Genomic DNA, 13,810 nt, shown 5'->3' with positions numbered 1-13,810 from the left:
ACAAATCAAAAGTTCATATGCTCTCCCCTTAGTTTTTGACCTGAAGAGACTTGGCAATTCTGATTTACATTTTAAATCACAGATTAAGGAAATATAATCACTACCAATTGCTAAGTCCTTACTACACGTCCATAACTGTGTTTAAGAGCTTTGCATGAATTATCTCAATCCTTAAAATACCTCTAAGAAGAACTGTACTATTAAAATTCCTGTTGTTTACATGAGGGAAGTGGTCCCAGAAAGGCACAGCTCAGCTTGGCTTCTAACCCTGTTGTTATAGAAAAATGTACACTTAAATTAATTAGTTACGTCATGCTGCAAGACATCGGGGCTTTGGACTATAACTAGTCCCTGTCTCCAGAGACTGGATACTCAGGATCAGCTGTGTGGGAAGTCAGTCATGTTTATATAATAAAGCCTCTATAAAAGTCTGGACACCAAGGCGTGTGGGTTTCCCCAGTTGGCAATGTCTGTTAACATCCAGCATCATGGCTGCCAGGTGCTAACACGCTCCATGACTACCCCGGGGAAAGACTCCTTCCTACAAGCTCGGAGTTCCAAACCCTGCTAGACTCGGCTCCTTGTGCTGATTCCTTTGTCTGATTTTAACCCACGTACCTTCGATGTAAGAAAACCTAACCTTGCATGTAGTGCTTTTCAGAGAGTTCTGCGAGTCCTTTTAGTGAATTATTAAATATGAGGGTGGTTTTGGAGACCTCTGAATTTTGCAGCTGGTGTCACATGTGAGGGCAATCTTACAGACTGTTCCTTAACTTTGCACTATGTCACAATGATGGTACTATTGCCATGTTTTCTTTATTACACAAAATTTCAATAAATATTTCTACCTAAACTTAATGAGCTTGGTAGATCTCAAGTAAACGGCTCGACTCTATTTACCTGCCTGCAGATTTTTAAAGAGTGATTAGCACTTTTTCCTTCTCCTTTCCCTTCTTCTTATTTCTTCCACTTGTTTAGCTCTTAAGGAAAGATAAAATGATTAAAGCAATAGGCTGTAAGCTTCCTTGATCACTAGAGAATTTTAACACATGCAAACAATCCCCTTGTAAGCCTTCAGGACTAAAATCTATTCAGTTTCTCTTCCTTATATCTCCCTCTGCTAGTTCTTAATCTGTTAATTTACACGTTAAACATTGTAGTTTTTAAAAAAGTATTACTCAATCCTTTTTTTTTTTTTTTGGTGTGTGTAGCATGAAACAAAAGTCCCCCCCGCCCCGTCCCCGTCCCAGAAAGTTACAGACGCAAAAGAAGGGCCCTTGGAACTAAAGAAAGGCAAAGAAAACGTACCTGGCAAAGAGGGGGGTGGGGAAAGGCATAGGCTTGCCCCAAAGAGAGTGGTTCCTCGATCTTAAATTCTACATTAAAAAATATATATTAAATTAATTTTAACTTGTTCAACTTTAAATTTTTATTAATTTGTTATTTTTTCATATTATTAAATATTTTATATTTTCATATGCCACAGTATATTGGGGGAGTTAAAAATTTTATGATATTTATTCTCTCTTTAAATTGGTTTTCTTTAAAAAGGCCAAGCCTTTTTAGTTTGTTGGACATTCCAACAACAATCATGCACCGGAGACTTGTTTACCACAGCGCAATTCAGGAGTCCCCAGATGAAGGAATTCAGTGTTCTCAACACCTTTTTATAGTACCTGATATGTGCTGGTTTAGTTTAACTGCAGGGGCAGCTGTCTTGTCCTTCACATTCTCAGGGGGAAGTCCACCAGGGCAGCACGTGGGAGTTTTATGGGCTTTTGTCTTTGTGGATAATGGTCAATTGCACTTTAAGTTGTTGGGATTCTTAAAAATCTACCAAAAGGTGATAGGTCCAGGTGATTTTCCAGCTGGTTTCTATCTAACCTTTAAAGCACAAATAATTTTTACATTCAAATATTTAAAGCATAAAAAAAGATGATGTGGTTGTGGTTTTAAAATATGCTCACGCATACTGTACTATCCGTACCTTGAATGGTGGCACCTTAATTCCCATTTTGAATATGTGACAAACTTAAGTGACTTGCTTCTCATGAGTAGAAAGTGTTAGAAGTGACAGTGTGTGACATTGGAAACTAGGTCATAAGAGCTATTGTGGCCACTCTCCCATTCTATGATTTCTCTTCCCGACGATAATAGCAACGCTGCTTTAGAGAGTCAATAAGCTCCCCAGACAGGTCTAGGTGGCAGGGCCCTCAGGCCCTGTGGCCCACAGGGGTCCTCTGCAGGCCTCTCACAGTCGAGCTCCATCTCCTCTCCTCCTCTTCTTCCAGATACAGCGCGGGCTCCCAGCCCCCGCCTCGCTGGTCAGAACCTCAAGCACAAATTGGACCAACTACAGAGCAAGCAAACCAGAAACACCTCTGGGTATTTCGTGAAAACTCATTGTTGTCAGACCTTTTTTCAGCAACACTAATCTATACAAACACACAGAAAACTCTTAAGAGAACAAAGTTGTCACAAGATGTCCTATACTCTCGGTAAACTATCACCAAGTACAGGATCAACTTGGAGAACTGCACACGCAAGTCAGAGTTGTACAATTCAACGTGCATTTTCAGATCGAATTATACTTGTGGGATATACACTTATGTATGTGGCACTATAAATTTGTGTGGCACTGTATGTGTAATAGTCGCACAGAACTGGACTTGTCAAAAGCATGCCATTTGTGGAAGCCATTATTGTTGGGTAATTTCCAAGCAGTCCCTAAACTGCTTCCATAGGACAGAATGCTACTGTAGCTTTAAATTCAGTATGAGAAACCTGAGAATTGAAAGGGTTACAGCTCATTTGCTAAAAGAATGCGTGGCTCTGAAAAGAGCCTTTGGGGTTCAGGAGTTCAAGCGGCTTCCTTGCGAGTCTACTTGGAGCTGGTGTACTTGGTGACGGCCTTGGTGCCCTCGGACACGGCGTGCTTGGCCAGCTCGCCGGGCAGCAGCAGGCGCACGGCCGTCTGGATCTCCCGCGACGTGATGGTCGAGCGCTTGTTGTAGTGCGCCAGGCGCGACGCCTCGCCCGCGATGCGCTCGAAGATGTCGTTGACGAACGAGTTCATGATGCCCATGGCCTTGGACGAGATACCCGTGTCCGGGTGCACCTGCTTCAGCACCTTGTACACGTACACCGAGTAGCTCTCCTTGCGGCTGCGCTTGCGCTTCTTGCCGTCCTTCTTCTGCGCCTTGGTCACGGCCTTCTTGGAGCCCTTTTTCGGGGCGGGCGCGGACTTGGTGGGCTCAGGCATTGTAACATTAAACGCTACACCACCAGCACTAACACCTAGGAAAATAATCATCCACCCGCTGCGCCATGATTATTTATAAATGCGGTATTCAAATAAGGTTAGTAAGAATTCGCTCCTGATTGGATTAATCTTAATGTGTCATCACAAATGAGAATGGAAATAACTTTTCCACGTACCGTTTCATTGGCTCTTTCATTCTTTTGCTTGGCCCAATCACAGGGCCTAGATACGCGACGCGGAGCTACTGTAGAGGCCTCTTCAAGCACTGTGCTGTGTAGTTCAGAAAGCGTTCGCGACTTTCTGACAATACACTTCCTGTAGGATTGTGGGGAAACGCAATCCCTGCGCGCTGGGATACCTGCACGCATCGAGCCTGGGGCCCGCACCAGCGGACACCTAGTGGGCGGGCTTATATCGTGGATGCCTAAACTGATAGACGATGGCTGATAAGCGAATCATCGCGCTCCCGCAGCAACTAACCAAATCCAGCAGGAAGTCGGGAACGCGCTGTTCGGTACTCTGCAGCCTCGCATCATTTTCTCGGTCTGAGTCAATGTGTGAAATAATTGGGCACTCGAGACAACTGCTATAGGGGTTAGAACTGAGCTGCTTTCCCCGTATTTATGTAGGTGCACGTATCGCTTGGATGAGGAGCTGATTCCTAGCAACGCACTTACAGGTGCCGTGGCAACAGGCCCTACAAAGCTACGAGCGAACCGGCCGTGCCTCCAACCCCTCCCTTACACACTTCCGGGCGCTTGAGGAAGCCCCTCCCGAGGCGTTCCGAAGGGGGAAGTAACCCCACTTCCCCAGAGGCCCGCCCCTACCCGCTGCGTCTGTTTTCGTCACGCCCATATAGGAAGTGCAACAGCTCTTTTTTGAGATGGGTGGGTGGCTCTGAAAAGAGCCTTTGGGTTGTGTTGAATTTTTAACAGTTGGCCAAAGGAACTTCTACTTCTTCTTGGCCGCCTTCTTTGGCTTGGCTGCCTTGGGCTTAGCGGCCTTTGGTTTAGCCGCCTTGGGTTTCACCGCTTTGGCCTTCGCGGGACTCTTGGGCGCCTTCTTGGGCTTGGCTGCTTTCGCTTTTTTCGGGCTCTTAGCCTTTTTTGGTCCAGCAGCTGCCGCCGGCTTCTTCGCCTTCTTCGGGGTCTTCTTGGCGCTCTTCTTAGGGGTGGCTGACCCCGCCGCCTTCTTGGGCTTCTTGGCGGCCCCGGCAGACTTCTTGGGCTTGGCCGCGCCCGCCTTCTTGGCCTTGGGCTTGGCCTCGCCGGACGCCGCCTTCTTGTTGAGCTTGAACGAGCCCGAGGCGCCGGTGCCCTTGGTCTGCACCAGGGTGCCCTTGCTCACCAGGCTCTTGAGGCCCAGCTTGATGCGGCTGTTGTTCTTGTCCACGTCGTAGCCCGCGGCCGCCAGCGCCTTCTTGAGCGCAGCCAACGACACGCCGCTGCGCTCCTTGGAGGCGGCCACGGCCTTGGTGATGAGCTCGGACACCGGCGGCCCGGAAGCCTTGCGCTTGGCGCCACCGGCGGCCTTACGGGCCTTCTTCTTCACCGGTGCCTTCTCGGCGGGGGCCGGGGCTGCAGGCGCTGCAGGCGCGGTCTCGGACATGCTGCGGGCGGGCGTGGGAAGAGAACTCGAGCCGGAAGCGAGACACTGGCCGGGACTCGGCCGCGCCGCTGCGCCCGCGCGCTTATATAGGGCGGAGCTGCGCCGTGATTGGTGCGCTGTCCAGCCCGCCTCGCTGGCAGCCGCAGAGTGTCCTCTCGGATCCCGAGTTGTGTTTGTTACACCTCGAAAAATGCCAAAAATATCAAAATTCCCTCCACCGAATTGCCCGGTTTTTCGCAGAAACGGATCCCCGAAGTCTCAGGCTTCATCCAGGTCTCAAATTAGGAGGAAAGCACGAAACTTTATGCCAAAAACTAGCAATATTTCCCGCCGTGCTTGTCAGATTTCAACTCTGAGAAACAAAACTTTCTATTTTCTTCGTAAATTATAAACCGATCTTTAACTGTGGAGTTTCCTGACCTCTCAAATACGATTCTCCAAGTGGTTAGCTTCTTATATGTCCAAAAACCATGCCCCTGGAATGAAGATTTTTATTACAAATCTGCGCTTAAGTGAGGGAAGTAACACAGGCTCCTCGGAGAGTCCTGCCTATTGAGCCGAGGGCATTTGAGTTCATCAAACTGGATTACTTTAATGCCAAACAAATTAATGCCTATTAGGGGTAACATTTTGGAGCCCCGGGACATCAGTCTATGCAGCCATGGTTTTATTTTTGTCTGGGGCACCCAGGTTTTCAGGAATTCCCTGGAAAAATTCTTTTCCTTTCTGCTCCCAGGGGTTGGGGGCGGGGCTGTGGCTTCTGTTCCTCTGGACAACTGCTCCCTGAGTTTAGATACCTTGAGGTCAGGATACGGGGAAAGAGGGGGAGCCCAAGACATGAGGGGCACGGAAACGGACGAGGACCAACTGACACGCAGTCCCCCGCTGATGCTCATAAGGTCACCAGAGCGGAGGTGCGCTCGGAGGACGCCGCCTGCGCTCTTGCGGATCCTTCCGGCCGGCGCTTTAGGATCCCGTCGTAAGGGAGCAGTAAGAATTGAAAATATTGGTCATACGGGGAAGTAAATGAGACGTGTAGGTTATAAGACATCTATGCCCATGGTTAAAGAAACCCAGGCGCTACAATTGCTGAAGAGCCAGTGAATGACTAATCCACACCCCAGATATTCTTCAATGGTGAAGAATATGGCTCTATGCTTCCCAGACCTCGGTAAAGAAGAACACGAGTTAGGCGTAGGATTGAATGACAAGCTCAGATGTCCATCTCAGAAGCAGTGCTCTGAGGGACAATGGAAGTTAAGCGAATACCCTCTGAAGAAATTTTTCTCACAAGGTCTTGTACGGGTGTCCAATCCACAAAGAGTACGGTCGGCAATGAAAACCCAGCTGAAGGAATTATTCCAGCAAAATGAACTGGATCAGCTTGTCTCTAAAGAGTATAAGCTGTATCCTTGAGGGAGACCAGATACAATTGTGGACGTTGCTACAATTGATACAACGGGATGCTGTCCGTGTGGCTGCTTGTAACATGGCCTTGGGCAACACATTGCTTTCTAGTCTTATTGTCGCATAATTTCGTACATAAGAGACCCTACAGATGATGTCACTTTGTGCAGATGAGCTGCGCTTTGAGGAACCTGTCCGCAGTCTCGCTGAGTTCTCTTGGCTCATTGTAACATACTAGTTATACTGAAATAAACACAAGAATACAAACCTTCAGTGCAACACTAATGAGATGTTTCAAAATAGTCTTGTTCAAAATGAACGCTGACTCTGTTATAAAAGCGGCAAAAATTCCCCGTTTTTAAAAGTTTTAATGTGTAAACATTTTCAGTGTAATTAGCTCATGCAAGTGAAAAATAAATACGTCCTGTGGTGTATGTTAAAATAAAAAGGGAGGGGACTGGGTTCCAAAACGCACCGACTACTCACCATCCAACCAGGGAAACCGATGTGCGGGCTTCTGTCCCAGAAGAAGGCGTTATCTCCTTTTCTCTAAGAAAACGACCCCGGTCAATGGCTCAATCTGCCTAAGAAATGGAAGTTTTCTCCTGCCTGCCTCTTTTTCCTCGGTGTGCTTCTTACTCCTTCTGACTTGGAGGGGCTCAAACTCCAAATTGTGCCATGTTTCAACTCCCCGATGGCAGTCTTCCATGGCACAGGGTGTTTTTCTATAAATAAATGCGTTGGACAGACTTAAGGCATTGAGGCTCTGCCACGGGGAAATCCAGCATTTCTTTGATGCTCTTTTACGATGACATTCAAGGAACATCAAACGGTCCCCTGATGCTGTCGGCTGGGCCGGCCCTCAAGCTCCCTGCCCTGTGGGAATGTGTGCGCGTGTGTGACAATGTGTGCGCGTGAGTGTCGCTCAAAAACAAAATCAGGCCGAGTGAAGGCGAAGGTCTAATCGGCTTCAGTACGTGACTCAGGAATTGGGGGGCATCCCATCTAGCAACCAGAAGGGCTCCCCGAGAAGTTGCAGAAAACGGCGGGATTTTGCAGGAGGAAAGGTGGGGCAAGGGAGCAGTTCGCACAAGGAGAGAAAGGACTGTCCTGGGACCTGCGCACCTACGCTGTGGGGGAGGGAGGGTTTGTGTCCTGCAGGTCGCCTCTTCTTTCTGAGGGAAAGGTTGCTTCTCGGCGCCTGCCTGGAACACTCTGCGCTGGTTGATTCCATTTCTGGGAGAGATTGGAACTGCGGTTACAGGAGGTGCTGACTCTAGGTTCGGCATCTTGGGTTTCTTAGCATGAGTGACGTCATTTTGGGCCTGTGGTGTTTTCAATAAAAACTTCACGTACAGACTCTAAGGTCTGGTTCCAGATGATTCTGAACCAGTAACTCCAGCCGCTTGCAGACTCTCAACGCTGATCAGGTTCCTCAGGCTCCTCTGCCGCCCGCCCAGGTCTGGGAACCCCGGCTGCACCCACTGGAGGTGGTCATGCGTCAAATGTGTTTCAAACCACGTGGGTGTTCCTGTGCATTTCTGGGCTTGCGTGTGAGACCTGACCAAAGCAGCTCATGCCGGGTATGACCGCAGCGGGGGAGCATGCGGGCAGCGGCCACCCTACCCTGACTGACGTCTGTGGGGCCATGCCCGGCTGGGCACTCGCGTGGCCCTGGAAGAGGAAGAGGGAGGGCCGTCCACAGGCGGAGGACTGGACGTTGGTTGCCTGCAGCCCTGCGCAGTTCCCTGGTCCGGCATCTCTGCCTCTTATCCCATTTCATCATCCTCCATGGAAGCCCGCCTCTCCCTTATGCGCCGCTGTGCTGTGTGCCGCCTGCATTCTGACTGAGTCAAGGCAAAAAGCCCCAGGTCTGGGCCAGGCCCCCGCTTCACTGAGGATGACGCAAGCTCAAGCGGGTTTAGGAATTCTTCCGAGAAGGCCGCTCGTAAGAGTCGCCTGCAGGGCTCCAGTTCTTATCTGACCCTGAAGCAGGGGCTCTAAGAAATTGCATGTCTGAACAATCCTTAAAGGTTATGAAGTCAGTTTAGTGGCCCAAAGCCAGCACATTTCTTTTTAGGGAAGTAAAATAGAACGTTACACGCAGAGCTCTGTGCATGGAGTTTCGGGTAGTGTACAGCTGGCTGCGCGATGGCAGCCCTTCTCAAACGCCGCCGTCACTGCGCTGCCTCTGCGGCCAGAGAGGGAGGCGTTGGCCTCATTCCACAGCGGTCAGGAGCTGTTCTCCTGCATTTGTCTTGCAGGAGCTAAAAAAGGTGCTTTACTGCCACTTAAGCCCCGCAAGGAACCCTGAGTGTAGCAACTGTGCTGAGGAACAGTGTGATTGGTAGAGAGGTGGAAAGCAGAGGGAGGCTTAGACTTGGTTGCTTTTACTCCACCTTTCTCGGTTATAAACGCTTGATGGTGGACTTTGATGTTTTAGTGTGTTACCGTGGCCGCGTTACTGAAGACAGAGTGTGGGGAAGAGGTGTTATTTTGCTAAAGAAATGCGCCTCTCCCAGACCCCTCATGGAAGTTGTCCTACACAGCGTGGGCATGGCGAGCTGTGAAGACCAGCCACAGGACGCTATCTGTTGGGACGGGCTTCTCCTTGCTGGCGTTCTGGAAAACTTTCCTTAAAAGGGAATCTTTAGAATTTGAAGCTCTTTTTACTTACTTAAACAACCAAAGACAGCGAGTTGCATAGACAAAGTTATCCGCGGCAGCATTGACTGGAACGGGGAAGTGTTGGCAAGAACTTTATTGCCCACACGTGGGAGAGTGGTTGAATGAGCTAGGGCCCACCCACCCGGTGGGGTGATGGACACAAGAAGAAGAAATGAGAAAAATCTCTGAGAGCTAAGAAGGAGTCAACTCCAGGATGTACAAGTACGGTTATTTGAAAAGGCCAAGCGCAAAACAGTGTCCGTAGCGTGAGGCCCTGGTGAGGGAAGGAGGGTGGAACAATGCGTTTTTCTGCTCATTTGTGCAGAAAGGACAAACCAAAAACCAAACCAGATTGGTTATCCGTGGGGCCTGGGTTAGAAATGAGCGGGGAAAGGGGAGGAGGGGAAGAAAGCCGCAGGGGCGGGGAGGGAGGGGCGGTTTTCTGAGCCCATCTTTCTGTGCGCCTCTCACTGTTCCAGCTACAGTAACGTTTCAGGGAGCAGCAAAATAAACAGCTGAGAGAGACGGGAGAAGCCAAAAGGGCGTCTAAGCACTAACGAGGGAACCAAACGGTGTTGAATTAAACAACCCCCCCCGCCCCCGGGCTGGCGTGGCTCAGGGGACTGCGCGGCAGCCTGTGAACTGAAAGGTGGCCTCCGGCTTCATTCCTGGCCAGGACACAGGCCTGGGCCAGGTCCCCGGCGGGGGACGTGCAAGGGACAGCCAGTCTGTTTCTCTCGCACATCAATGTTGCCCTCCCTCTTCCCCCCTCCCCCTCTCTAAAGATGAATACATAGAATTTAAAAGATAGCATAATATCAGTGAAATGATTGAGAAAGATGAAAATTAACTCCAGTGACTGGGAAACAGCATCACAACTGCGTGCCGTGTGGCTGAAGACAAAAGTAACTATAATATATAAAGATTGGAATCGAATAAAAGTAGTTCTCTTGCAGATATGGAGTCACAATTCTGAAGCTACTTGTGTGCCTGCCGGAACTGAACAGAGGAGAAAATACGTTGTCAGAAATGAGACCCAGTATCCCATTAGAGCATAAAAGAAAGAGTTGGCTGAATCTTTCTTCTGTGGTGCTGGATTAGAATCAGAAGTATTAATAGAAACTTACATTTCCAAACATAGGTAGCTACGCAGCCACAGAGACAGGTGTGTGTGTGTGGGGGGGGGGGTGCCGAGGGGGCGGAGGGGGCTAACAGGCGCACAGATTTCCGTGCTCTGCCCCCCGGAAGGCCTGACAGCGGTGACGCCCCAGCAGCGATCGCGGCACCTGGGGCAGCACGGTCGCTTTTTGAGCACCGTCTCCACCACGAGGAGCCAGGGCTCCTTGGAGAAGTAGCTGATTCCAAGGCTGGAGCTGGGGAGGAACAGAAGCGCCTGGAGCTTCTTGTGTGGTTAGGAAACAAGGAGGTGTTTTTTTAAAAGATGGAAACTTGGTGAGAACACAGGGAGGCCAGCCTCCGGGAGCCACAATTGGCTGAAGCCGGTACCATCTGAGTGACAAACAGAAACCGGTAATATTGCATTTTAACTCATAGAATAAAATATAAATCCATAAATAAATCCCTACATGATGAGTAGGGACAGCTTGATGCTGATAAAATCCAGAGATGGATGCTGCAATCATGGGGGGAAGTGTAAGGAGAGGCAGGGTTCGCATCACCTAAGGACCCCCCACCCCCAACCCCGAGGGACCCCCAGCGCAGAGAAAGGCGGCGCACCTATGTGCCCTCCTTCTGCTCTGCCTGGACTTTCATGGAAATTATTTCCTGGCATTTCTTAAAGACCAAAGCACTACAGAGAAGAAGATGGAATTGGAGCGCCAACTAACCACCTCACACCAAACAAAACCTCCAGAGGAGCAGTTCTCAGCAGCTTGAGCCGCTGGGCCGCTGCTGTCGTGGTGTAATAAGCCAAGGACGTTTTGACAGCAACAGCGAGCATCTGTCGAGGGTCCCTTGCGCGTTGGGCGCTCTTCGGAGGTCTTCCCAGTGACACTGTGAGCCGGACTCGCCGTGTCTGAACGTCGCCTGCACCCCCGGCCCGTCCGTTTCACTAGGCGAATGTCCTGGGCAAGTGCCTCGAGCCGTGTGTGCTTTGGTCTCTTCCTCGCCTAGCTCGGATGCTTATTAGGGAGAGTAAATAAAGTGAGCGAGGGTCAGCCACGCAGGGAGCGTTACAATGTAACGAAGGAGATCAGGTAGGAACCGCATTCCCTGCATTCCAGCTGCAGCTGGGACGCGCGTCGGGCGGCGGCGGGGAGTGCTTGCCGCGTCCCGAGGCGCGCGGGATACCCCGGGGCGTGGCTCCCGAGGGGACCCCGGCGCCGCCGCGCCGCCAGCCCCGAGGTCCAGCCCCGAAGTCCGGGGCGGCCTGCCGCGCACCCGTGGGCGGGGTCCGCATCTGTCTGCACTGACCACCGAGTGTGGAAACAAGAAAACTGCTCTTCTAAAGGGCTCCGTAAACGTAGTTGGTGCTACAAGGAGAGGAAGGTGTGGCGGTGACGGGGGGGGGGGGGGAGTGGACGATGCTGGGGCCGGGGCCTCCCAGGGGACGGAGGGGAAGCTGCAGCCCTCGCGCGTGGAGCTCAGGCCACGAGCGCCATCCGGGCAACCGGAGGGCCTGGGCTTCGGCTCTGCGTCAGGGCACGTGCGCAGGTGGGGGTCCCGTCCCCGTCGGTCCCAGCAGGAGGCGGCTGATCCGTGTTTATTTTCTTCTTTCCTTCCCTTTCCTATTTTTCTTTTCTCTCCCTCTTTCTCAACTCTCTCTCTCTTCCCCAATTCTCTCTCTGAAGTTAAAAATAATGAAAATAATAATGGAAGGAAACTTGCTGAGAGAGCTCTGGTTTTCCGCAGCTTTATTAGAATGACGATCAGCAGGCTAGGCCCCCCCCCCGGAAAGCTCGCGCCCACCCCTCGCCCGCCTTCCCGCCTCGGCCCGCCGCGCCGGCCAGCAGGCGCTCGGCCACTCGCCGCCGCGGAGTCGGCGGAGGTCAGCAGGTTGCAGGGCCCGTTCGGCAGCCCTAGGAGCCGAGGGCGGGGGAGGGGGCGGGGAGGGCCGCTCCGGCGGAGGGTCTGCGCTCCCGCGGGGCCTGCCCGCCCTTCCCCCGCCCCCACTGTCGCCTGGGCTGCATGTTCCCTTTTTAATAAAGCACGAGAGCAGACTTGAATAAGGAGAAACATTTTGTGTCGGAGCAGCCCCGACCGCCAGCCTCGGGGCGCCTGGGAACGGTGGCTGACCCCCCATAGGGACGGCAGCAGCACTGTTCCTGGTTCATTGCCAGGCAACCCAGGGCGAGTCCTGGCGAGTCCCAGGTCGCACAGCCCTGCTGACGTCCTCCAGGGCCTTTGCTCAAGGCCGTTCCAGCGCCGCTGTGCTGGCCCTGCGCACTCCCGGCAAGACCGTCCGCCAGGCCGCCCCGCCCCCACACCACGCAGGGGACCGGGTCTCCCACTCCGGGAGCCGGACGGTCCTCACGGAGCGGGCGACATGGTGCAAAAGTGTGAGGTCAGGCGTGAGGCAGGTGGGCATCTGCCTGAAGAGTGTCCTGGGCTTCCTCACAAAATTTGGAAAACAGCCATGAAGCCACAGCAGACGGGAAACAATACAGAAAGACCTGTCGTGGGTACGAACAGGAGCGCGACCGAAGGCAGCCCAGAAGCATGAGGGTCACTGGGCGTTGGGCGAGGACCCTTCTGGGTGGGAAAAAGGCACCGTAGTGCGATCCAACTTGTGTGCGCATGAGAGAGAGAGAGAACGGGAGGGAGGGCAGACAGACAGACTGACTGCAGGAGACAGACACAGAGACACACGCACCCACCGCGCTGAGAGCCCCCCTGCTGGGCAGCGGCGGAGCGCGGGGCAGCGGCGCGCTGGTACAGGCCCGACGCCTGGCTCTCCGGGCGGAAGAAACGCCACTGTGCGGCACTGAGGTGCCCGCGGTGCCAATGCTGCCGCTGCCGCCAATTTCAGGTCCCCAGGGACACACTAACAGAGTGGAAAGGGGCGCAGGGTTCAGGGCGACATGTCCATGTTCCACTGGAGGCCTGAGAGGATGGGGACGCTGAGGGCAACGATAAAATGCAAGGTACGGACACGGACGAGCCACAGCTTTTTCCTGCGGCCGTGCACAAAGGCCAACTGCTTTGGGGCCCGTCTCTCGGCGCCCACGGGGAAAGGCCTGAGCGAAAGGAAGCCGAAGCCTCCTTCCCTGCTCTGCCCTCCGCGTGCCCTTCCCGCCCACCCCCTCGCCCGCCGGGGGCCAATGTTCCTGGGCCCCTCTTCCCCTCCCCCGTTTTCTTCTCTACCGAGGTTGCTCAGGTGTCCAACAGGGGCAACTGTCCGTACCCAGGGAGTCACACCGACCAAAAGCCAGAGTGGGCGGAGCGCGAGGCATCCCTGCTGGGGGGCCCTGCTCTTGGAAGGAGGCTCAGCTGAGTTTGGAACACTGACACCTGCTCGCGGGGCTGCTCCCTCTGCACCTGGGACCTGGCGGGGTCAGCGGGTGCCCCCCGCCCCGGCTCCAGGAGCCTCTTCCTGCCTCGGGCTGCGGGCCCAGGAGCCGGCGGTGCTCCGCTTCAGCAAAACCCGTCACTCCAGTCTCAGTGAGCGAAGCTGGCAGGTTTGCAGGTCTAGCCCCTCTCCTTCACTTCCCCACATTTGCAGGTACGCAGGTTGGTAGACAGATGTGTAGATTCGTATCTATTGTATTCTTTATGTGCTCTTGTATGTTTACATTTATTAGGTTTTTAAGGAACAGAGTGCTTTCTCATGTGTCTTCTCTTTTGGTTGGTTTTCAAAACTCTGGGAGGTGCTGTTTCATTTTGCAGATAAAAAGCCTGATTTTCAGG

General features: G+C 52.5%; 2 protein-coding genes across 2 annotated transcripts; both read right to left on the bottom strand.

Moving 5' to 3' along the window:
• Positions 1-2,880: 2,880 nt before the first annotated feature.
• On the bottom strand, positions 2,881-3,262 carry LOC129063796 (histone H2B type 1-M). The gene has a single exon (XM_054564863.1). The coding sequence runs from the start codon at positions 3,260-3,262 to the stop codon at positions 2,882-2,884; it is 381 nt and encodes a 126-aa protein (XP_054420838.1). The 3' UTR covers position 2,881.
• Positions 3,263-4,173: 911 nt separating this feature from the next.
• On the bottom strand, positions 4,174-4,926 carry LOC129063770 (histone H1.4). The gene has a single exon (XM_054564834.1). It carries the CDS (start codon positions 4,868-4,870, stop codon positions 4,214-4,216), a length of 657 nt encoding a protein of 218 aa, XP_054420809.1. The 5' UTR covers positions 4,871-4,926; the 3' UTR covers positions 4,174-4,213.
• Positions 4,927-13,810: the final 8,884 nt, after the last annotated feature.

Source organism: Pteronotus mesoamericanus, unplaced genomic scaffold (genome assembly GCF_021234165.1).
Source record: "Pteronotus mesoamericanus isolate MK-2021 breed Mesoamerican mustached bat unplaced genomic scaffold, CSHL_Meso_final scaffold_99, whole genome shotgun sequence".
NCBI classification, from domain to species: domain Eukaryota; kingdom Metazoa; phylum Chordata; class Mammalia; order Chiroptera; family Mormoopidae; genus Pteronotus; species Pteronotus mesoamericanus.
This window is presented reverse-complemented; position numbering and strand designations above follow the sequence as displayed.